We start from the raw sequence: 22,770 nt of genomic DNA on the forward strand, positions 1-22,770 counted from the left end.
ATTACCAAGTCCTTTTAAACCGTTCCCCCACAATTAATGGTCTGCCCAAAAGAATATTCTTGATACGGAGATTCTATGCATCAATTTTAGATTTAGAAGTGACAATGAAAAACGGTGACGCCATCAGAGACAGGCGACTCCCCACAGATGAGGCTGCTTCAGGACAAATATCTCAGATATGGATGAAATGTTACACAACAGTATCTGTCACTTCCCCTCTCCTTTGTCTTGCACCATACTGAGTTCTCAAAGTTGCAAATGTTTGATGGAATGGAAGCTTGATGAAATGGGTGAGTGACAATGGCTCAGAGTAAAAGAGAGGGGGCCCTGCTCCTATTTTGAACAAACCTACTGCCTCCATGGTATTCTCCATGGTATTCCCGAGGTTTGGCAACTTCTGTGAAGAGTGTCTTTTGTTTTTTATTACTTAAAAAAACCCAAACAATCGGCTTGTATATATTGAACCCTCTAGTTAGTTGTAAAAATGACATTGATCCTTTCAAGTTTCTACTGATGGTCACATTTTCTATAACCAAAGCTGACTCCTAACACTTCCTGGCTTTATCATATTATTTGTAATAATAAATGTTCCTTTAAATTCAGATAAAATGATGAAAAGGGTTAGAGCTTTTATGCAAGTATGGGGAGGAGAGACTGTCATGAGTGCTCTTATCTTAGGTCTGATGAGCTTCAGAAGTCGTCATACTTGTATGATTTCAGGGATGTTGTGACATCGGCCTTTTTCTTAGAAGTAGATCAAAAGTGTTCCCCAGATTCTCAACAAGATCAGTACAAATACTTCTGCTTTATCCTTTTGGAAATCCAAATGCCACTTATCTTTTGAACTTAAAAGAACTTGAAAAAATTTGGGTCCTTTGACAAAGCTTTTCAGCCGACAGGGATAGATACAAAAGATAATTAAGGCCATTCTGAAGCTTACAAAGAGCAGGCCTATAAACATATTTACTAAAAGATGTGCTGATTAATTGGAAAACAGGGACAAGGGTACTTTCCTGTTAAGAATAGATTTCAACACTGCTAGTTGCCATTCACTGTACAAGCAAGGGTTTTATACACTTAGTAGAACACAATGAATTGAAAACTCAGAAAACTCTGGATTCTAGTATGTTTTATTGTAACTAATCACATACAAATCACTTATCCATAAAATAATGATTAACAACTATTCTCTAGTTCACAAATATAGCACAAAACCAAAGTTCTTCCCAGGAAAACCTCTTTGTAAACCAAGATATCACCACTATTTAGCTTAGGCTTTAAATCAAAGGTTGAAAATAACAAGTGGAAAACATCATGTTTTTTATCAATCAGTTGCATACCTTAATTCTGCAGAATTAAGACCCGGTTGAGATCATCACTGTTTTATTTCAACCCGATAAAAGGAAAAGCTATCAACAAGAAGTAACTGGCAAAGAAAAAGTTGGCCAAAAAATAATCCTATGGATAAACAGCTTTGTGTTAAGGACAGTGTCCAGAAAAACCCTGACGTCAAATGAAACAAAATTTAGCCTTAAGCAACTCAAAGCAGTTTGCCCTTCTGAAGAAACACATACTGGTTGGACAAAGTGAGCATCTTAACTAAAAATGTTGAACAGGAATGTCTTGTAGAATCTTCAAACAGCCCATTAAAATGTCTAAGAACAACTTGTAAAAAACAAAAATACCTTTTATGTCTTCCTCTTTCTGTTTTCATCCTAGGGTATTTCAATAAAAAATCCCATTCCCTATCAGAAAGATTGCATTCCTCTGTACTCTCTGCCAGGGTGTAAGAAATGTTAGCACTCTGTCACTGGAGAAAAAACAGAAGAGGAATTAGCATGTCACTGAATGAAGATTCAGAGAGAAAATTCTGCCTGCGTGTAGAGAAAGTTATACATCATAAGCGTTTGATGACTTATCATGTGTATGTATCATGACAATTATATCCAATAAAACCTCCAGAGGAAAGCACTTACATTTTCTTGTATTTAACAATGTAAGTTTTGTGTCATTTCTTCTCTGTTTCTGGACTTTCTTTCCCTTACATATGTTGACAGAAACAAAGACTGAAGCAGGGTTCATAGAGAAAGACAGGACAGGTACAAATACCATAATAAAATAGCCTCGCACACCACTGCATAGAGAAATATTTTAGACGAAATATACTTTCACTACTGGCCCCAAATGCTATCATCCACTTATGTTATTTAACTGTAAACTTTTAATAGAAAAATACCTTTAAGCTGATAATAACATTTAGCGACTTACAAAACTGACAGAATTTTTCAGTGCTACACAAAACAATTCTATACATGACTTAAAGTTTGAAAATTCTTTGCTGGCACTTGATTTTGAGAGTTGATAGACACAATAACTACTGATTTCAATAAAATACTGTTCTTAACCGGTATATACTTTCAAAACCAATATTACTCACAAAACAGTAAAGAATAATCACATCCTGTTGACAAATCTAAGATAAACACCAAAACTATACAGCCAAAATATTTTAAGAATCACATAAACTTTTAAAGACAATGGATAAAAATTTTCACAATCATGTCCAGTGAAAAATTATTCCTCTGATTCAATGAAGCATTTGTCAAGTATAGATTTAAAATATGAACCTACAAAGCAAGTTAGTTTTTTAAGATTTTTAGATAATTGGTGACACTATTAGAATGGAACTTTTTTAGATGGGAAATTGCTCACTATTTGCAAATACATGTTATGTTACAGATTTAAACTGAAATTTCTGTTCAAACAGAATCATGTTTTTTTGTTTTTACTTTCAGTAAGTTTATGATTTCTATACATTGTCACAAGTGAAATCACCATTTAGTTACATTAAACATATATATAATTTTTTTCCACAAAAGAGGAGAAAACAGAAATAAAACTTAGCAGACTATATTTGTTAGAACACATTTTGTAAAAACCCACTACTTTAAAGTTTTGGAAATCTACTACACTGCTCTGAAGGAAAATATATGCTTTCCCACCCCCATAATTCCTATCCAATCAGTTTTTTAGTGTAGAAATTAAAATTCAAGTTGAAACACTTGTGGCACAAGACAATGTAAGATTTAATCATAGAAGACTACTGATTACAATTAACTTATATTGTCAAACATAAACATACCAAACAAATCCACACTGGACTTTTAGAACAGTAAATTATTAAACAGGTTGATTTCTTTTAAAGATGTTTAAATTCTGTGATATTATATTAGTATTTCAAACAATACCCTTTCTAAGCCAAACTTGAAATTAATCAACTTTTTTTTTTTCCTTCCAGCAAAGAGAAAGGGTATCTCTTTAAGATACTTTCCAAAGCAGTAAAAATACCTTAGTGTTTCAATTTATCTGTAACACACTCTGCTGTGCATTTCACTGAGGGGCTACCTGAACCCACAAATCATCATCAGATAAAGAGCTTGAGCTCCCTGATTCAGAATCCAACTCACTGAACCCACCTAAATCCCACTCAGTGCTGGATTCACTAGGTACTTCTTCCTCCTCAGTGAGAAAACTCTGACCGGGTTCAAGACAGGAAGGATAAACGCGAGCTGAGAGGCAAAAAAAGTTAGAATCGAACTGGAACAGGCCTAATGTGGTACCTATATTAATCCACTGGTCACCCCTAACATCGTATTCATACACGGTCACCCGGTTCTTCTTCCACTGCGGGGTGCGGGAGGTGATCAGCAACAGTTTTTGGCCATGATTGATAATCCGGTAGTTGTTAGTCTCCGACACCAAGGGGATGTTATTAATCTGCCTCCACTCTCCTCTGACTGGATTGTACACCTTCATGACAGGGATGTCGCAGATGCAATAGATCTCATCGTTGAAGACACAGGCTTCCTGAAAATCATTGCGCTTCAGAGAAACACACTTCAGCCACATATTGTGGCTGGGATCAAAGCAGAACATGCGCTTACTGTTGAGAGCGTACAGATAGTTCTGAATGACCATCAGGTCAAAGGAAATAAAGGAATGGGGCAGCGGAGCCACCAGCGCCCACTGGTTTCTCTGGACACTGTAGCACTCCACCTCCTTCAGTTTAATGCCGGTAATGGGGTCCCGACCACCCAGGATGTAGATGTAGCCATTGAGGTATGCCACGTCCATGCCCTCCCGGCAGAGCAGGCGGTCAGCAAGCTGCTGCCAACTATTCTGGGCTGGTTTATACACCCAGAGATCCTTCCTGGGCTGGGCGGCCAGATAGATGTCATGGTCTGGAGAGACACAGACAGCTAAGGTGGTCACAGTCCTAGTGTGAGCAAGGCAGGTCAGAGGTGATGGCACTTTGTAAATGTCCCCCGAGTATGGGTCACAGCACAGAAAGGGATCTCTGGGATGGCCAAAGAAGATCACCATCTTCTTGGCATACACACCTAGCCTCTGAGGTGGATGATCAGCCATGGGCACAACGGAGCTGCTGCTTCCGCCGCCAAGAACAACGTTAACGACGCTGCTGCTGCCACCGCCACCACCACCTCCACCACCACCACCACCACAAGCAACGCAGCTAACAACGCCACTGCCACTGCTGCCACCACTGCTCTCTGGCTTGGGCACCAGAGACTTGCACAATGTGTCACCATACCGCATCTGCCGGGCCCCTTCAATGAGGTCCAGACAGTACTTCTTCACCACGGTGTTGGTCAGCAGCTCTTCCAGGTAGCCCCGATCTTCGTCAGTGAAGTGGGTCCAGCGGACACACTTGAAGACTTCTGCAGCGCTGGGACCCCGCTCCTTGGGAGCCGCCTCCAACCACTGCACCGCCACATGACACACGGTCTGCTCGTGCTCGATGTTGAGACTGTCCAGGCGCAGGACGGTCAGCAGCTGGGCCAGGGTCAGATCTGCCAGGGACTCTTCGCGAATTGGACTCATCTGGCTGAGATGCTTGAAGTTGTGGGCTATAAAGGACTGGGCCTGTGATCGCAGCTTGCGATGGCCGAAGGCATCAGCAAACTTGAAGATGGCTGTGCAGTTGGCCAGGTCAAGGCGGCGGGCTAGGAAGGAGGCACAGGCTTCCCGCACGTACTCCAGCTGCAGCATGTCGGAGGCTGCATAAAGGCGCTCCACGTTCGATTCACTCAGGGACACGCGACCGGTGTAGCAGTAATCGACCAGGACCTCGAAGGACTCGGCGTCCACGTCGTGCATGGTCACGTTCGTCTGATGGCTCTCGTACATGCCGCCGGTGAACATGCTCTTGAAGTAGGGACACGCGGCCGCCAGCACGTTTCGGTTGCAGGGGAAGAGGCGGCCCGTGCCGGGCCCGCTGCCGGGGGTGACCACCTCGATGGTCACATCGCAGAGAAGCCGCGCATCGTAGAAGGACTTGAGCTGGGCCAGCAGAGCTGCAGAATGGCCCGTGTCCTTCAGCTCCTCCGGGCCAGTGAAAAAAGCCGAAACCGTGGGTTTGTGAACCCTTTTGGGGCGCTTCCCGCCGCGGGGACTGGCGAGGCGGCGAGAGCGCGAAGCTTCTTCCCGGGACTGCATGATGGAGAGAGCGGCGGAGAGCGAAAGATGAGAACGGGTGCAAGGACCAGGTTCTGGCGCCTCCTCACCCTCTTCTCGCTGACGCTAAGACCGCGGTGTCTCCGGAGAGACTGCAGCACTGGTCCATTTATTTAAGTCAGCCCTCTGCCGCGGTGCCGCCTCCCTCGATCGCGTAGACCGCGTCCCACTCACCGGGTTCCAGTTCCACGCCCTTTCTCCGCCTCAGCTCGCCCTCAGAGGACCTACTGGCTGGAAGCGAGCGATCCGCCACCTCCGCGCCGGCACCACCACTAGGCATCCAGGAGAACTACGGCTCCCAGATTGCCTTTCGCGCCTCGAGGCATGCCGGGACCCCGCGGACTCTGCGGCACAGGCTGCGGCACCTGCTGCGGCACAGGTTGCGGCACGGAAACCGCTTTGCATATCGGGAGTAGTAGTAGCTTCAATAGCATCGCGAGATTTGTTGCCCGTTCATTGTTTCGGACGACGGAGTTCGAAATGGTTAATTCTATTCCGTTCGGCTTTATGGTTTCGAACTTTGGGTTTGGAATTCAGACTAAATGCCAGTTGTTGTATTTATCAGTTGTCTGGCTTCTGTCAGAGCTGCCGCTTGTTTTTTAAAAACGTTAATGGCAGTGGTACTTCATAGCATTGTATGACGATCGAACTAAATTGCGTAGATGATACACGCATAAATCGCGTAGGTGATATACGCATTAAATCGCGTAGGTTGGCTCTCCTTGCTTTAAATAAATATTTGTTGATTAGCAGAGTAATGTACTTATACGCAGTACCCATGATATAAAGGCTTAATGAGTTTTAGCTTTTCTTCTAGCGTTCATGAAGAATGAAGCACCCTCTCATTTGAGACCATGAGCCTGTGGGGAAATTTGAAAAACCCTACAGGTTTCTGCAGAGATACCTTTTAAGTTTTTTTGTTTTTGCATTTAACAAATAGATTTTTAAGACCAGTCTTAGGTTTACTAGAAAATCCAATAGAAAGCTGCAGAAAGCTCTCATATACTCCACCCCCTCTCAGTTTCACCTGTTTACAACATCTTGCATTAGTGTATGCCCTTGTTAAAAAGTTATGAACTTACAGTTATCTATCATTAATTAAAACATGTAGTTTATATTAGGATTTACTCTGTGTTGTACAGGCATGTCATGTATCTATATAACATGTATGTCGTGTACATGTATGTATGATGTACATGTATGTCATAAATGTATGTCATGTACCTATCATGACAATAATACACAGAACAGTTTCACAATCTTAAAAAATCCTCTGTTCAACCTATTTATGCCTCCCTCTCCTTGCCTCCCAGCCCTTCAGAACCATTAATTTTCTTATTGTCTGGTTCTACCTTTTCCAGAATATCATGCAGTTGGAATATACATTCTTTCACTTGGCAATATTCAATTCAGATTAATAAAGCTTTCTATTGAATTTTCTAATAAACTTTAAAATCTGATTTTAAAATCTATTTATTAAAAAAAAAAAACCCAAAGCTTAAACCTGCAGGGTTTTTCAAATGTCTTTTCATGGCTTGATAGTTATTTCTTTTCATTGAATAATATTTCATTGTATACCAGTTTACTTATCCATTCACCTACTAAATGGCATTTTGTGTGCTTTGAATTTTTTCAGTTGTGAATAAAACTGCTATAAACACTCGTGCTGGTTTCTGCATGGACATGTTTTCAGCTCATCTTGGTATACACCAAGGAGTGTGACTGCTGGGTCACACGCTAACACTATGTTTAACTTTGTAAGAAAGTGTGAAAATGTTTTCGAAGGTGGTGGCTCTACTGTTTTGCATTCCCACCAGCAATTAATAAGCATTCTGGCACCCCACTCCAGTACTCTTGCCTGGAAAATCCCATGGACGGAGGAGCCCGGTAGGATGCAGTCCATGGGGTTGCTAAGAGTCGGGCATGACTGAGCGACTTCACTTTCACTTTTCGCTTTCATTCACTGGAGAAGCAAATGGCAACCCACTTTAGTATTCTTGCCTGGAGAATCCCAGGGACAGAGGAGCCTAGTGTGCTGCCATCTATGGGGTCGCACAGAGTTGGACACAACTGAAGTGACTTAGCAGCCACAGCAGCCTATTGTTCCACATCTTCCCTAGCATTTGGTATTGTCAGTGTTTTGGATTTTATAGTGTACAGTCTTTAAACTTGCCTCTCTGGAAAAAAATTCTGAAAGATCTGATCATATTTTAAACATCTAGCAATATCTACAAGGTTGTTCAATTGTGGTGCCAGAGAGCAGTAGGTATGAATTCTCCCAAATATGCAAATCAAGAATATTAATAGATGCTTTGGTGGTCTCATAAGGTCTGTTTCCTGTTCTGGAAGTATTGCTAAAGTATTTTCATTAATTCTCTTCATAGAAATGCTCATAACTAGTCCAATACAGCTCCTTTCACTACCATCCCCAAATTAAAGATTCTGGAATTCTAGTTATTACAGAGAATTTTAAATAAAAATACTTAACAAAGAGACTTTGTACTGAGCCAGCTCCTAAGAGCTCAGCATCATACATGCCCAAACATCCTTTGAGTTAGTCTGGTCTGACGTATGCTTTACAAAAGTGTTTTCATATTTGTATTTGTCAACACTGCCTCAGTATGTTGTTGTTTAGTTGCTAAATTGTGTCCAACTCTTTGCAACCCCCACGGAATGCGGCCCACCAGGCTCTTCAGACCATGGGATTCCCCAGGCAAGAATACTGGAGTGGGTTGCCATTTCCTTCTCCATGCCTCATTATTGTTGTTGTTACTCAGTAGCTCAGCCACGTCTGACTCTTTGTGACCCCATGACTGCAGCATGCCAGGCTTCCCAGTCCTTCACTAGCTCCCGGAGCTCCTCACTGTAAAATCCTCAAAATAAATTGTGCTCAGTCATCAAGTTTTAACTTTTTCATATATGCCTTTAACAGTGTTAATTGCTTTTGATTGCTTTTCACAAAAAGCAAAATATTTATTAGACACTGTGCTATATGGCCTATAGCAGTCTTGTTCAATAAAATTTTCTGTGATGATAAAAATGTTCTGTTTCTGTGTTATCCATTCTGGTAGCCATGAGCCACATGTGGCTCTTAAACACTTGAAGTGTGGTTAATGCAACTGAGGAACTGAAGTTTTAATTTTAGAAACACAGCATTGGCAGCAACAAATTCAATGGGGAAAGGAAAGTCTTTGCAACAGGGCTTCCTGGTGGCTCAGACTGTGACAAAGATGCCTGCAATGAGGGAGATCTGGGTTCAATCCCTGGGTTGGGAAGATCCCCTGGAGGAGGGCATGGCAGTCCACTCCAGTATTAAAGAAGGAAATGGCAACCCAGTCCAGTATTCTTGCCTGGAAAATCCAGCAGCATTGGCAGCAACAAATTCAATGGGGAAAGGACAATCTTTCCAACAAATACTACCAAAACAACTAGATCATAATGAAAAAAAATTCACCTTGAAACTGACAGTGTTGAAAGGTATACCTAATCCCTGTACCACAGAAAAACATTGATAATTAAGAAATATCTTCAACTTCTCCCACCCCCTGGAAATCATCCTGCCATTTTGTGATTGGAAATAGGTAACCACAGCAAGAGCCGACTCATTGGAAGAGACCCTGGTGCTGGGAAAGATTGAGGGCAGGAGGAGAATAGGGGGACAAAAGATGAGATGGTTGGATGGCATCACTGACTCAGTGGACATGAATTTGAGCAAACTCTGGAAGACAGCAAAGGACAGGGAAGCCTGGCACGCTGCAGTCTATGGGGTCACAAAGAGTCAGACACAACTTGGTGATTGAACAGCAACCACAGTAAACCATCTTTTTCCACATGACTCATATTAGAGTAATTGTCCACTCTTTCTCACGACTACCATAAGGCTCACAGAAGATTCCCTCATGCACCTGTGAGAAGGTTAAACACAGACCTTTCCATTTTTGCCTGAACCTACCAACAAGGCCAAACACAGGGTCTCTGTCTCCCAGTCCTTTGTCTTAATGATGTCTTAATGATGAACTGAGATTAGAAGGGCACCACCCATGGTGGGGGACTCCCTGGTGGTCCAGTTAACCACTGGACTCAGCTCGCTGGAGCGTGGGTTTGACCCCTAGTCGGGGAACTAAGATCCCACAGGCCCTGCAGTGCAGCCAGAAAAAAGTAATGGACCCAAAGTAGCTAGACACCAAGACACACATTTCCTAGTCAGCTGACCAAGACATCCCCAAGTTATTAAAGCAATTCTAACTGTAAACCACTCTATCTATAATTTGTCTATATCCTCCCTATAAAAAAAAATCTAAGGCAAACTCACCCCATTTTAGATCCAAACTGTTCTCCATAATGGCAACAGTCTGAATAAACTCAGTTTCCTTACTTGTTTGGCTTTTGTCTTTGACAGTTTGGTGCCACTGTGTTAGTAGCTCAGTTGTGTCCAACTCTTCTGTGACTCTGTGGACCATACCCTGCCAGGCTCCTCTGCCCATGGAATTCTCTAGGCAAATACAGGAGTGAGCAGCCATTCCCTTCTCCAGGGAATCTTCCCAACCCAGAGACTGAACCCAGGTCTCCTGCATTGCAGGCAGATTCTTTACCATTTGACCACCTTGTTCGGTTTTTGTCTTTGATGGCACTTTGGTGCCATTACTGGGATGGAACTGGAAATCCATCTCTAGGCCCCCGTCTGCTCTACCCAGGTCCTGAGGCTTTCTGAGCCTCAGTGCAGTGTCCCTGAAGTGGTTTACGCTGGAGTCCAGCTCCTGATCTATGTACTCCAGACAAGTGTCCACAGTAGCATGGGAAGGATTTGAATTTGGTTTAGGGGAGGGGGGTTGCCATCTCTTGGTTTGATTTTGTTGCTAGCTATTGTTTTATAGCTCTGTGGTGATGTAAGTGGGAAGGAAAATCTAAAAAACAGTGGACACACATACAATTGATTCACTTTTCAGAAACTAACACAGCGCTGCCAAGCACTATGTGGTTGTGTTGAGTCATTCAGTTATCTCTGACTCTTTGGCCACCCCATGGACTGTGGCCCGTCAGGCTCCTGTGTCCATGGGATTCTCCAGGCAAGAATACTGAAGTGTGTTGCCATTCCCTTCTCCAGGGGATCTTTCCAGCCCAGGGCTCGAATCAGCATCTCCTTCATTGGCAGGCGGATTCTTTACCACTTAGCCACTAGGGAAGCCGCTGTAAAGCAACTATACTCCAGTAACAATTTAAAGAGAAAAAAAGACCTGTGGTGGATTCATGTCAATGTATGGCAAAACCAATACAGTATCGTAAAGTAAAAAAAAATAAAATGAAAAAAAATAAAAATAAAGAGAAAAAAAGACCCCTTCCCTGAGACCAAAAGACAACCCCAAGAGTTTCTAGGATTAGGTAGCTATTGCTGAGCCCAGTCCCTTCTTTTTGCACGATTGCCTCTCCCTTCTACGCCACAGCAAAGAAAACAACACTGATCCACTAAACAGTGGACTCCATTTCCACATCAGTGTTTTGAAATCTGAAAAACTCTAACCTCTTCTCCCACCTCTGGACCCCTCAGTTACTCATTACCCTTTTCCCTTTCTATACACAAAAAAGAAGGACATGTATAGCTTTGTTTGGGGGATGCTTAGAAGCCTTTTTTTTTTTTTTCTGTAAACAGACTACTGCCACAACTGTAGCTAAGCTGGTACCAGAAAGAATTTTCCATATATGGGGGCCCCTTTCTTCCTCTCTAGTGACAAAGGAACTCACTTCAACAGTCAGGTTACTCAGGATATTCAATAAGTACCTCCACCACCCTCCATCCTCTAGAAAAATAAAGCAGACCAACTGTGCTCTTAAATTCAAACTAGCCAAACTACCTGAGGCACCCAACCTACCCCAAATCTTGCACTTGGTCCTAGTGATCCTCAAATCCTTCCCCTTTCAGGCAACACTGATTATTCCCCTGTGAATAATTGTGTATTATGAAAAAATACTGCAGGTCAATGAAGATTTCTTACCTCTTCTGAAACTTAAGTGACCCTAATTTGATCTAATCTAGTATTTATCCTTATATCACTTCACATTGGTCAGAATGACTAGCATCAAAAGTCTATAAACAGTAAATGCTGGAGAGAGTGTGCAGAAAAGAGAACCCTCCTACTCTGTTAATGGGAGTGTAAATTGGTACAAGCACTATGGAAACAGTATGGAAGTTCCTTTAAAATTAAAAATAGAGTGACTATATGATCCAGCAATCCCACTCCTGGGTGTCTATCCAGAAGAAACCATAATTTGAAAAGATACATGTACCCCAATGTTCACTGCAGCACTATCTTTAAAAGCCAAGACATGGAAGCCACCTAAATGTCCATAGACAAAGGATGGATAAAGATGATGTGGTATACCTATTTAATAAAATATTACTCAGCCATAAAAAAGAATGAAATAGTGCCATTTGCAGCAACATGGATGGACCTGGAAACTATCATACTAAGTGAAGTGAGACAAAGACAAATATGATATCACTCATAAGTGGAATCTAACTGTAAAACAATTAAACAAGTGAACTTATTTACGAAACAGAGACCGACTCACAGGTTTTGAAAACAAACTAATGGTTACTAAAGGGGAAAGGTGGGAGGAAGGAGGAATCAATTAGAAGCTTAGGATCAGTTTATACACAGTACTATAGGTGATGCTAGTGGTGAAGAATCTGACTGCCAACGCAGCAGACACAAGAGACTTGGATTCAATCTCTGGGTCAGAAGATTCCCTGCTGTAGGAAATGGCAAACCAACCCAGTATTCTTGCCTGGAAAATTTCATCCACAGAGGAGCCTGGCGAGCTACTGTCCACGAGGTCGCAAAGGGCCAGACACGACTGAGTGACTAAGCACACACACATATATAAACTAGATACGTAACTAACAAGGCCCTATTGTAGCACAGAGAATGCTACTACAACCTATTTGGAAAATAAGCTACATGGGAAAAAAATCTGAAGTTATGTATGTATAACCGAATCACTTTGCTATACATCTGAGACTAACACATTATAAATCAACTATACTCTGATAAAAAATTTTTTAAACTATCTATCCTTAAATACTGTTTTATTAACTACACTCTTATTTATCATCAACAGGACACGTTTCCTTTCCCACCACAGCCCCTACATGAACTCCAAACTGGAGATTCAGTCTTCCGGAAAAAAACAGAGACCAATCTTGAACCCAAATGGAGGAGATTTTATGCTGTGTCCTAACCAACAATACTGCTACAAACGTACACGGAGCACAACATGTACTTTATGTTTCGCAGTTAAAAAAACTGCAAAACAGGCACCCTGGGAAGAGGCAGAGGCTTATTCCTTCTGGGGTCCCCTTCACGTGCGCAGCTGGGAGGGTGGAAGCTCAGTATTTTCTCCAGCAACTAAAAGAAGAGCGAAGTATGCTCCCCCAAACCCTCCCTTCTAGGTTCTGATAGAACGTTCTGAACCTCAAGCAAAAAAAAAAAAAAATAGGAAAACCATTCCCCTTTCTCAGTTAAGAGCCTAGAAGTCACCACTCTGCCCTAATAACAATTAAAAAGCTGAATGGACTGAAAATCAACAACTCTCCTTGGATCCTGGAGGGAAGGGAGGACACAGGGCACGCTCCTGTCTCCATGGACTGCTGGCTTACCCGAGCACAGAGCCAGGAGTAGGGGCCGAGGCAGGAACTGGTGCTGACGTCAGAAGACTTGAAATACAGTTGCTAAATTTCTAGACGCTCCGTGTGGATAACTGTAGAGTTAAAAAACACCAGAGAATCCAGTCAAAGCAGGGGCGCCTCTTACTCCCACAGCTTGAGAGTTTTCACAGTAAACAATCCCCTCATACCTCCAAAGGGTGAGGGGAAATGGAACCTATCCTTAAATACCACAGGACTCTCTTAATGAGGCCCAACCTCAGGAGAAATTAGTTAAATCAGAGTCTGCTGGGGTCTTATAAGAGCCTCACCTAGGGAAGGAGAAGTAACCAGCTCCACTTAACCATAGCCTTCACACGGGAGAAAGGAGCTACACAGCTCCAGCCCACTCAGTCCGATCTATGGGGAAGAAGCAAAAGTCGCTCAGTCGTGTCCACCTCTGCAGCTCCATGGACTGTGGCCTGCCAGGCTCCTCTGTCCAGGGAATTCTCCAGACGAGAATACTGGAGTTGGGGTGTCGGGGGTGGGCGGGGAGGGCAGCAGGGACCCTACCATCTGAGCCACCAGGGAAGATCACCCTAACGGGAAGGAAGACAGTTAAAAAAAAAAATCAAAACACTTGCAGTTCACAGTTGAGGGGCCTAGGTGACCTAAAAGGCTGAAACCTCATCGGGACCAGTAGGACTTCCCCTGCCCCACCTGGCCACCGCATTACTACAGGCCTACTCAGAGCAGTTCCTTTCACCTAGCACGTCAAGTCTGGCTAGCGAGGAAAAATTTCAAAGCCCAAACCACACAGTTTTTTGGACCGGGGGGAAAAGTGTATTTTAATTGTATACTCAATCCATTTGGACTTCCCTTGCGGCTCAGCTGGTAAAGAATCTGCCTGCAATGTGGGAGACCTGGGTTAGATCCCTGGGTTGGGAAGATCCCCTGGAGAAGAGAAAGGCTACCCACTCCAGCACTCTGGCCTGGAGAATTCCAAGGACTGTGTAGTCCATGGGTTCCAAAGAGTCGGACATGACTGAGCACTGTCACTTTCACTCAGTCCATTTTGTGTATTTCAAAAGGCACAATATTTTCTACATTTATCAGTGAAAAAAGAAAGTAACTTTAAAAATCAGCTAATGGCAAACAAATTTCCTTGCGAGCTACAGACACATACATAGTGCCTCCTAAAACAGGGGAGGAGCAAGACAGCTTCTCCCCACTTTCATAAGGTTCATTAAACACTGGACCTGCTTAAGGGTCAAGAGAAAAGGCAACTTTCACAGAGTATATATTAGTATATCTTAGTTCCACCGACCGGGGATAGAATCCGGGGCCCACAGCAGTGAAAGCACCAAGTCCTAACCACTGGACTGCCTGGGAATTCCCCTAAAGGATTATATTATTAAATGAGGCATTTACTGTACTCCTTTCTGAGAGTACCATGTGGGGAACATGTTTTCTAAACTAAATTTAGGAAGTAGAATGTAGAATCAGTCCGTCCTCCTCCCCTTAAGGGCTGTCCAATGGTTAATGAATTAAAAACACAAGACTAAATAAAACCAAATCCTAAACACACTTTTTGCCCCACACCCCAGGAAAAGGAAAAAAACACCAAGATTCCCAGGTGGCTCTAGTGGTACAGAATCATCCTACCAAAGCAAGAGACACAGGAGGTGTGAGTTTGATCCCTAGGTCAAAAGATTCCCTAGAGGAGGGCATGGCAACCCACTCCAGTATTCACGCCTGGAGAATTCCATGGACAGAGGAGCCTGGACGGCTCACAGAGAATCGGACGCACATCCTAGATTCCTTTCCCGAGCAGAACTCAGGAACACCTTCAACCACCCAAATCAGTCTGTTACAGAGCCATCACAAGTGTGCCTTGCTTTTAATCAAAGCAACAGCAACAAATTCTTTTTGGAAACAACAAAACAAAAACTAGCACTGATCATTTTTCTGACAATCCACGATTACTCAAAATTCACTGGTATTGAGAGAGGGAAGGAGGCCGTATCTATGGGCCTTGTCTCACATAAGCACACGCAGGTAGGTGCAGTTTTTGTTATTATTGCACAAACAAATTTTAATTTGTAATCCTTAGTTTGGTTGAAACATTGCTTGTAGGAGCATCTGGACGTGAGCTATGCAGAAACAGCCCTGGAGAGTTGTTGACCACAGCACACACCTGCGGCTGTTCGGTTCTGGAGTCTCCAGGGCAGCCAAAATTGTTTTGTTAAATACATTTTTTATGCCTTTCTGTGTGAGCACAGGACATGCCACATACTTGGCAAACTTCAGGCCACACAGGCCAGTTTTTCAGCAATCTCTGAGGCGATGGGATTCTATTCATTCTTGGCAGATTTCTCAACAGGAGAGGGGTCATCTCTGAGGTCAGTTTGGGGCCTAACAAGCAAGAAAGGAGTGGTGAGTTAACTCTGGCACTCACTTTATAAAAAACATTTATTCATTTGGCTGTGCTGGGTCTTAGTTGCTCCATACTGGATCTAGTCCCCCAACCAGGGATGGAACCCAGGCCCCATGCATTGGAAGCACAGAGTCTTAGCCACTGGGCCACCAGAGAAGTCCCACACATCCATTTTTCTCTCACATTTTCAAATGAGGATGAAGAGCCCACTGGAAGACAGACTAGAAATATATCTAAGTAGGTAAGTGTTAGCCACTCAGTCGTGTCCAACACTTTGTGACTCCATGGACTGAAGCCAGCCAGGCTCCTCTGCCCATGGGATTCTCCAGGCAAGAATACTGGAGTGGGTAGCCGTTCCCTTCTCCAGGGGATCTTCCTGACCCAGGGATCGAACCTGGGTCTTCCACATTGCAGGCAGATTCTTTACCATCTGAGCCACGAGGGAAGTTAGAACTACATTTGTTTGTGGGTAACTCAGATCATTGGAGAAGGTGATAGCACCCCACTCCAGTACTCTTGCCTGGAAGATCCCATGGACGGAGGAGCCTGGTAGGCTGCAGTCCATGGGGTCACACAGAGTCAGACACGACTGAAGTGACTTAGCAACTTAGCAACAGCAACTCAGATCGTAATCTGTTATCATCCTCTTGCCCTGCAGTCCAAGAGTATATGACTGTCCACTGATCATAACTGTTGACTGTATAGTTGTCAAGAACAGCCAGTACATACTCAGATGGAAATTTGTTTGTTGTGTAGGATATCAGAAGACATGTTTTGCCAACAGCACCATCATCCACAGCAACACAGTTAATCGTCTGCACTGATGAAACACTTGTGTATCTGCTTTAAGTATTTCACATCTGATGATGACTTCAGCTCCTCTGCCCACAAAAACCACATGTTGATGAGACAGAAGAACCAGATATGGCAGGAATGTTGGAATTTATCAGTCCAGGAATTGAAAACAACTCTAAATATTATGGTAAGGTCTCTAAGGACAAAGTTGACAGCATGCAGGAGCTGGGCAACTGATGGGTAAGCAGAGAAAAGCAAATTCTAAGAAAGAACCAAAAAGAAGTGATAGGGGTTCCGATTCAACACGGTTACATAGGAGAATCTTGACTTCACCTCTTCCACACTGAATTGATTTTTATTTCTTTGTAATTTCTTCTTATTTTAATGTTTGGCCACACTGCATGGCACACGGTCTTAACTCCTTGACCAGGGATTGACCAGTGCCCCCTGCATTGGAAGATGGAGTCTTAAACCACTGGGCCAGTGGGGAAATCCCTTTATTATTACCATTTTTTTTGAGATGCCGACTTTATGTGGAACAATTTCCTCTGAAAGAAACCTAAAAACCGGCAGAGAAACCCTTCACACCTGGTAAACAAGAAAAGCCACAGTGAAGCAGATGGGAAAGGTGGAGACGTGGTCTCACCATAAGCCCCTCACCCCCAGCGCGGGTACCCACAAAGGGGGGATCTCAACACCTGGAGCTTCTCACTGAGGAGTGAAGGGTTTGTACCCCATATTGGACACCCCTGCCTTTAAGACCTGCTCCTGAAAGACAAGCCCCCACAACATCTGATTTTGAAAACCAGCAGGGCAGACCACACAGGAGGCACAGGGCTCTAGCAAACTGAGGGCTGGTGCGCTGAGCCGCCGGTGCCAGGGCCCAGCGCAGAAGCAGCCCTTTGAAAAGTGCCCAGGCTTTTTGTGAAAAGGACTTTGCTGCTTTGACCATGTTGGCCTGAGGGGCAGAGGCCTGCTGGGAAACTCCGGGGATGGAGGCTGGCAGCTGCGATCTTCCTGCTCTCCCTCTTTTCTCTAACTTTCATTTCTGCCACTTTTCTTTCTTTTCTTCCTCTTTCCGGTGGATGCCATCTTTGCTTCCCCCGACTCTTGCCACCTTGCTCCTCCCGGTAGGTGGATCTCCACCCTGCGGCACTCCAGAACACCAGTATCTCCCAAAGGGGCACCTCTACATATGTCCAGTGTCCCTGCTTGTATACGAGCTTTCCAGGTGGCACTAGGGGTAAAGAACCTTCCTGCCAGTGCAGGAGACGTACGAGATGCAGGTTCGATCCCTGGGTCGGGAAGATCCCCTGGAGGAGGAAATGGCAACCCACTCCAGTATTCTTGCCTGGAGAATCCCATGGACAGAGGAGCCTGGTGGGCTACCGTCCCTGGGGTCACAGAGAGTCAGACACGACTGAAGCGATTAAGCACGAACACCTGCCCGTTTGTATTGTGTTTTTGACCTCTATCATTTCTTTACTTTTCTCTGTTTCATTAAGGCTTTTTCCTGGAGGTTTTCTCTTGCTTTGTTTGGAACATGTTTCTGGGTTGCTTCATTTTGCTTGACGTTGTGTTGCTTTCTGTACATTAGATGCCACAGTCACCTCTCCCTGTCTTGCAGGGTTGGACTCGTGTAGGAGATGAGAGCTTTCTTGTTCGAGCTGCCCTAGCTCTTCATTGTTTCTCAATTCCTTTGTGAGTCAAGCACTATTTTACTTTTAATAGCTCCCAGTGGTTGAGGGCGTGCCAAGACCAGCCAGTGCCAAAGGTGAGGACTTGCATTTTGGGGCCCCACAGGACTGTAACAATCAGTTCTTGGCAGGGAGCTGCACTGACAGCTGACTAAAATACTTCTCTAGGCTTTCTGAGAAAGAGACCTGTTTCCTTTGCTCAGGAGTTTTGGCCTAAAGGATGGGCTTCCGCTTTGACTCGCTTGTATGGGCCTATGGAGATGCTCTTGGGGAATGGAGACCCATGAATGCAATCTGCCTTCCCCCTCTGTCTTGCTCCAGCTCACCAATATCTTCCAAAAAGGAACCTGTACCCTTGTCTGGTTCCTGCCTTTTGCGGCTGCTGCTGGCAGACGCCTGATTCTGCTGGCCAGTGGGGTTTCTGCTCCAGGAGTACAACAGGAATCAAGGAGAAAGAATTCGTAAACCTCTACCATCCCTGGGGCATGGTCAGAGGCAACAGACCCAGAAGCTTGGTCTTTCTGTGGGAGAGGCCTATCAGTTTATCATCATAGCTGCTGCCTGAGGGGCAGGCTTCTAATGAAAGGCACATCTAAGGCTGACCTTAAGTCCCCCCTGAGATCTTGGAGGGTGATGCTATCTTAGAATTTACCTCTGGTCAGCTCCTTTGGGTCAGCATCTCTTCGAGAGGCGCTCTTATGCTTATCTGGTGCCCCAGTTTTTACCTCTGGTCCTCTGGTTTCGGCAGCGTGATTCCTTGGCTCTGGTGGCCAGGGGCCCCTGTATTCCTGCACGCACAAGAATCTAGCAATCCGGTAGACAGCTCTTGGCAGGCCGCCACCCCCAGGGTACTACTCAGAGAGCAGCCTGAAATACACCCCAGGGCTTTCGGAGAGAGAGGCCAACTTGCTTGTCCTGGAACTTTGATTTAGGAGCAGGCTTGCTGTGTGGCACACGTCTAGAGGCATTGAGGGGGCTTCCCTGGCGGCTCAGTGAAGAAGCTGCCTACAATGCGGGAGACCCGATTCGATCCCAGGGTTGGGAAGATCCTCTGGAGAAGGAAATGGCAACCCAATCCAGTATTCCTGCCTGGAGAACCAATCCCATGAACAGAGGCGCTTGGAGGGCTACAGTCCAGGGGGTCACAAAGAGCGACTAACACACACACAGAGGCATCAGGAGGCTATGGAGGGGCTCAGGGAATGTCAGCCAGGGGACCCCACCTTTATACTTTCCGTTTGCCTGGGCTTCCCTGGTAGCTAAGACAGTCAAGAACCCACCTACAGTGCAGGAGACCTGACTTCGATTCCTGGGTCAGGAAGATCCCCTGTAGAAAGGAATAGTAACCCACCCCCCTATTCTTGCCTGGAGAATCCTCATGGACAGAGGAGCCTGGCTGGGGCTATATAGTCCACGGGGTGGCAAGGAGTCGGACATGACTGAGCGACTTTCACTTTCTTTCACTTTCTGCCTGCCCGCACCTCACTGACATCTCCTGGAAAGGAACTAATGCACTTGTCTGGAGCCCTGATTTTTGCGACTGTCACCCAGAGGACACCTCTGGATCCCTTGGCTCTAGCGGCCAGTGGGGCTTGTGCTTGTCACCCCACAGGACTGTATATATTTGCATTCTGTAAAAGCCACTTCCCTGGGGATCTGGCTTCCAATCAGCTTGAATCTAGGTGCTGACTAAGATCTTCTCCTTTGGCACCGACTGGTCTTGGCACATCCTCAACCACTGGGAGCTATTATAAGTAAAATACCGCTTGACTCACAAGAAAATTGAGAAACAATGAAGAGCTAGGGCAGCTCGAACAATAAAGCTCTCATCTCCTACAGGAGGCCAACCCTTCAAGACAGGGAGAGGTGACTGTGACATCTAATGCATAGAAACCAACTCGGAGCATCAAGCAAAATGAAGCAACCCAGAAATGTGTCCCAAACAAAACATGATAAAACTTCAGGAAAAAACCTTAACGAAACAGAGGAAAAGAAAGAAATGATAGAGGTCAACAACACAAACAGAAATGCAGAAGGCCTTGATGGGCTTGTTCGTAGACTAGATGCAGCTGAAGGAAGACTCACTGAGCTGGAGGATGTATCAATCCAAACTGAAAACTGAGGGAACTTCCCTGGTGGCCCAGGGGCTGACTCCACCATTCCAAAGCAGGGGGCCTGTGTTCAGTTCCTGGTCAGGGAAGTAGACCCCACACGTCAACGAAAGATCCCACGTGCTGCAACTAAGACCCTAAGACCCAGTGCAGTCAAATAAATAAAGAGATATTTTCAAAGAAAAGAAAACTGAAAAGCAAAGAGAATAAAGACTGGAAAAATAAACTGGATCAGAATCTACAAGGGCTGTGGGACAGTTACAAAATGTGTCACACACAGCGGAATAGTAGGAAGGAAAAGAGAGAGAAGGGAGTAAAGGAAGAGAACAGTAATAACCTAGAATTTCTCCAGCTTACTGCCAGACCCTAAACCACAGGTCAGGAAGCTCAGAGACAGTGGGGGATTTAAGGAGATGTTAGTCAAAGGAAACAAATCTCAGTGAAAAGCTTAGTAAATTCTAGAGATCTGATGCACAGCTTTATTATTATAGTTAATAATACCATATTATATGCTTCAAATTGGCTACAAAATTCAATCTTAAGTGGTCTCACCACCAAAAAAAGAAATGATAATCATGGGACATGATGGAGGTGTTAGCATTGCGTGGTAACCTGATTGTAATCTCTACATATCAAAGCAACATGTTGCACACCTTAACCTTACCCAATGTGACATGTCAGTCATAGCTCAATTAAAAAAACAAATGTTAAAGAAGTTCTTTAGAGAAAAGGAAAATCATATAGGTCAGAAACTTGCATCTCACAAAGATAAGAAGAGTGTGAGAGAAGGAGTGAATGCAGGTAAAATAAAATATTCATTTTATTATTTTGAATTGATCTAACAGATAAATGTTCCTAGGATGACTTCAACAGGCTTTGTCATATTAACTGTACGGATAGATAAAATGGATGACACCAATGTTCTAAGGGAAGAAAGGAAGGAATTGCTAAGGGGTATAGGCATTTAAAAGTGGACTTAAATTCGTTTTAAATGTACATTGCACACTATAGAAAAAACACTGGAAACAGTTTTGAGAAGACTGTTATGCCAGGAGAGGAGAGAAATGGACTTATATAAAATGCACTTCAGTACTTCTCTGTCAGTAACTGATAGGTCCAGCCGGCAGAAAAGACGTAAGGATACAGGTGAACTGAAAGGCACCATCAATCAATGGCTCTAACTGATATTTAAAGAATACTTCATCTTCAACAGCAGAATATACATTCCTTTCAAATTCATACGTGAAGCTAGGCCACATTCTGAAACAGAAAACATCCCTGAACACATTTGAAAGAATAGAAATCATAAAAAAGAATCCCCTGGTGGTCCGGAGGTTAGAACTCAATGCTTCCACTCACCAGGCCTGGACTCAGTCCCCGGGTGGGGGAACGAAAGTCCCGCAGGTCATGAGGTATGGCCAAATATCCCCACATTGCTGTGCATGTACTAGAAATCAATGATAGAAAAATAGCTGGAAAATCCCCAACTGCATGACAATTAAACAATACACTCCTCTCCCATCCCCAGCTTTATTTGAGGTATGATTGACAAGTAAAAATTTTATATATATACTAAGGTTGTGCAATATGATTTTTTAGTCAATTTATTTGTTTTAATTGAGGCTAATTACTTTACAATATTGTGGCGGTTTTTGCCATACATCGACAAGAATCAGCCGTAGGTGTACATGTGTTCCCCATCCTGAACCCCCCTCCCCCCTCCCATCTCCCTCCCCACCCCATCCCTCTGGGTTGTCTCAGAGCACCAGCTTTGAGTGCCCTGCTTCATGCATTGAACTTGCACTGGTCAGCTGTTTTACATACGGTAATATATAACTTTCAATGCTATTCTCTCATATCAATGCACCCTCGCCTTCTCCCACAGAGTCCAAAAGTCTGGTCATTACATCTGTGTCTCTTTTGCTGTCTTGCATATAGGGTCGTCGTTACCATCTTTCTAAAGTCCATATATATGTGTTAATATACTGTATTGGTATTTCTCTTTCTGGCTTACTTCACTCTGCATAATAAGCTCCAGTTTCATCCACCTCAGCAGAACTGACTCAAACGTGTTCTTTTTTTATAGCTGAGTAATATTCCATTGCGTATATGTACCACAATTTCCTTCTCCATTCGTCTGTCGATGGACATCTGGGTTGTTTCCATGTCCTAACTAAGGTGTATAACATGACGATTTCATATATTTTGTGTCATTATAACCACAATCAAGTGAGTAGTAACATCTCAAATGTTTAAAATTTTTTTGTGGTGAGAACACTTAAGATTTCCTCTTAGCAGATTTCAAGTACACAATACCCTATTATTAACTATAGTCCCCTTGCTGTACATTAGATCCTCAGAGCTTATTCATCTTACAATTGAAATTATGCACCATTTCAAATCTCTCCCTATTTTCTTCACCCTCAACCACTGGCAACCACCATTATACTACTCTTGGGCTCTATGAGTTTGAGAGTTTTATCAATACATTCCTCTTATCACTGATATCATACACTATTTGTCTTTCTGTGCCTGGCTGATTTCACTTAGCAGAAT

The 22,770-nt window shown here is 43.9% G+C and overlaps 1 protein-coding gene across 2 annotated transcripts; it reads right to left on the minus strand.

Annotated features, from left to right (window-relative positions):
- Positions 1-1,114: 1,114 nt before the first annotated feature.
- KBTBD6 (kelch repeat and BTB domain containing 6) lies at positions 1,115-5,809 on the minus strand. Of its 2 annotated transcripts, XM_060394031.1 has the most exons (2): positions 5,710-5,809; positions 1,115-5,511 (listed from the first exon to the last, which is right to left on the minus strand). In XM_060394031.1, the coding sequence occupies exon 2, from the start codon at positions 5,221-5,223 to the stop codon at positions 3,391-3,393; it is 1,833 nt and encodes a 610-aa protein (XP_060250014.1). In that variant the 5' UTR covers positions 5,224-5,511; positions 5,710-5,809; the 3' UTR covers positions 1,115-3,390. The 2 variants fall into 2 exon arrangements, with proteins under 2 accessions (XP_060250014.1, XP_012039726.2); XM_012184336.4 differs by having other exon boundaries at positions 1,115-5,809.
- Positions 5,810-22,770: the final 16,961 nt, after the last annotated feature.

This window comes from Ovis aries, chromosome 10 (assembly GCF_016772045.2).
Source record: "Ovis aries strain OAR_USU_Benz2616 breed Rambouillet chromosome 10, ARS-UI_Ramb_v3.0, whole genome shotgun sequence".
Lineage (NCBI taxonomy): Eukaryota > Metazoa > Chordata > Mammalia > Artiodactyla > Bovidae > Ovis > Ovis aries.

Coding starts and splice junctions, on each gene's coding strand:
- KBTBD6 (XM_012184336.4), bottom strand. CDS start 5,517: ATGCAGTCCCGGGAAGAAGCTTCGCGCTCTCGCCGCCTCGCCAGTCCC.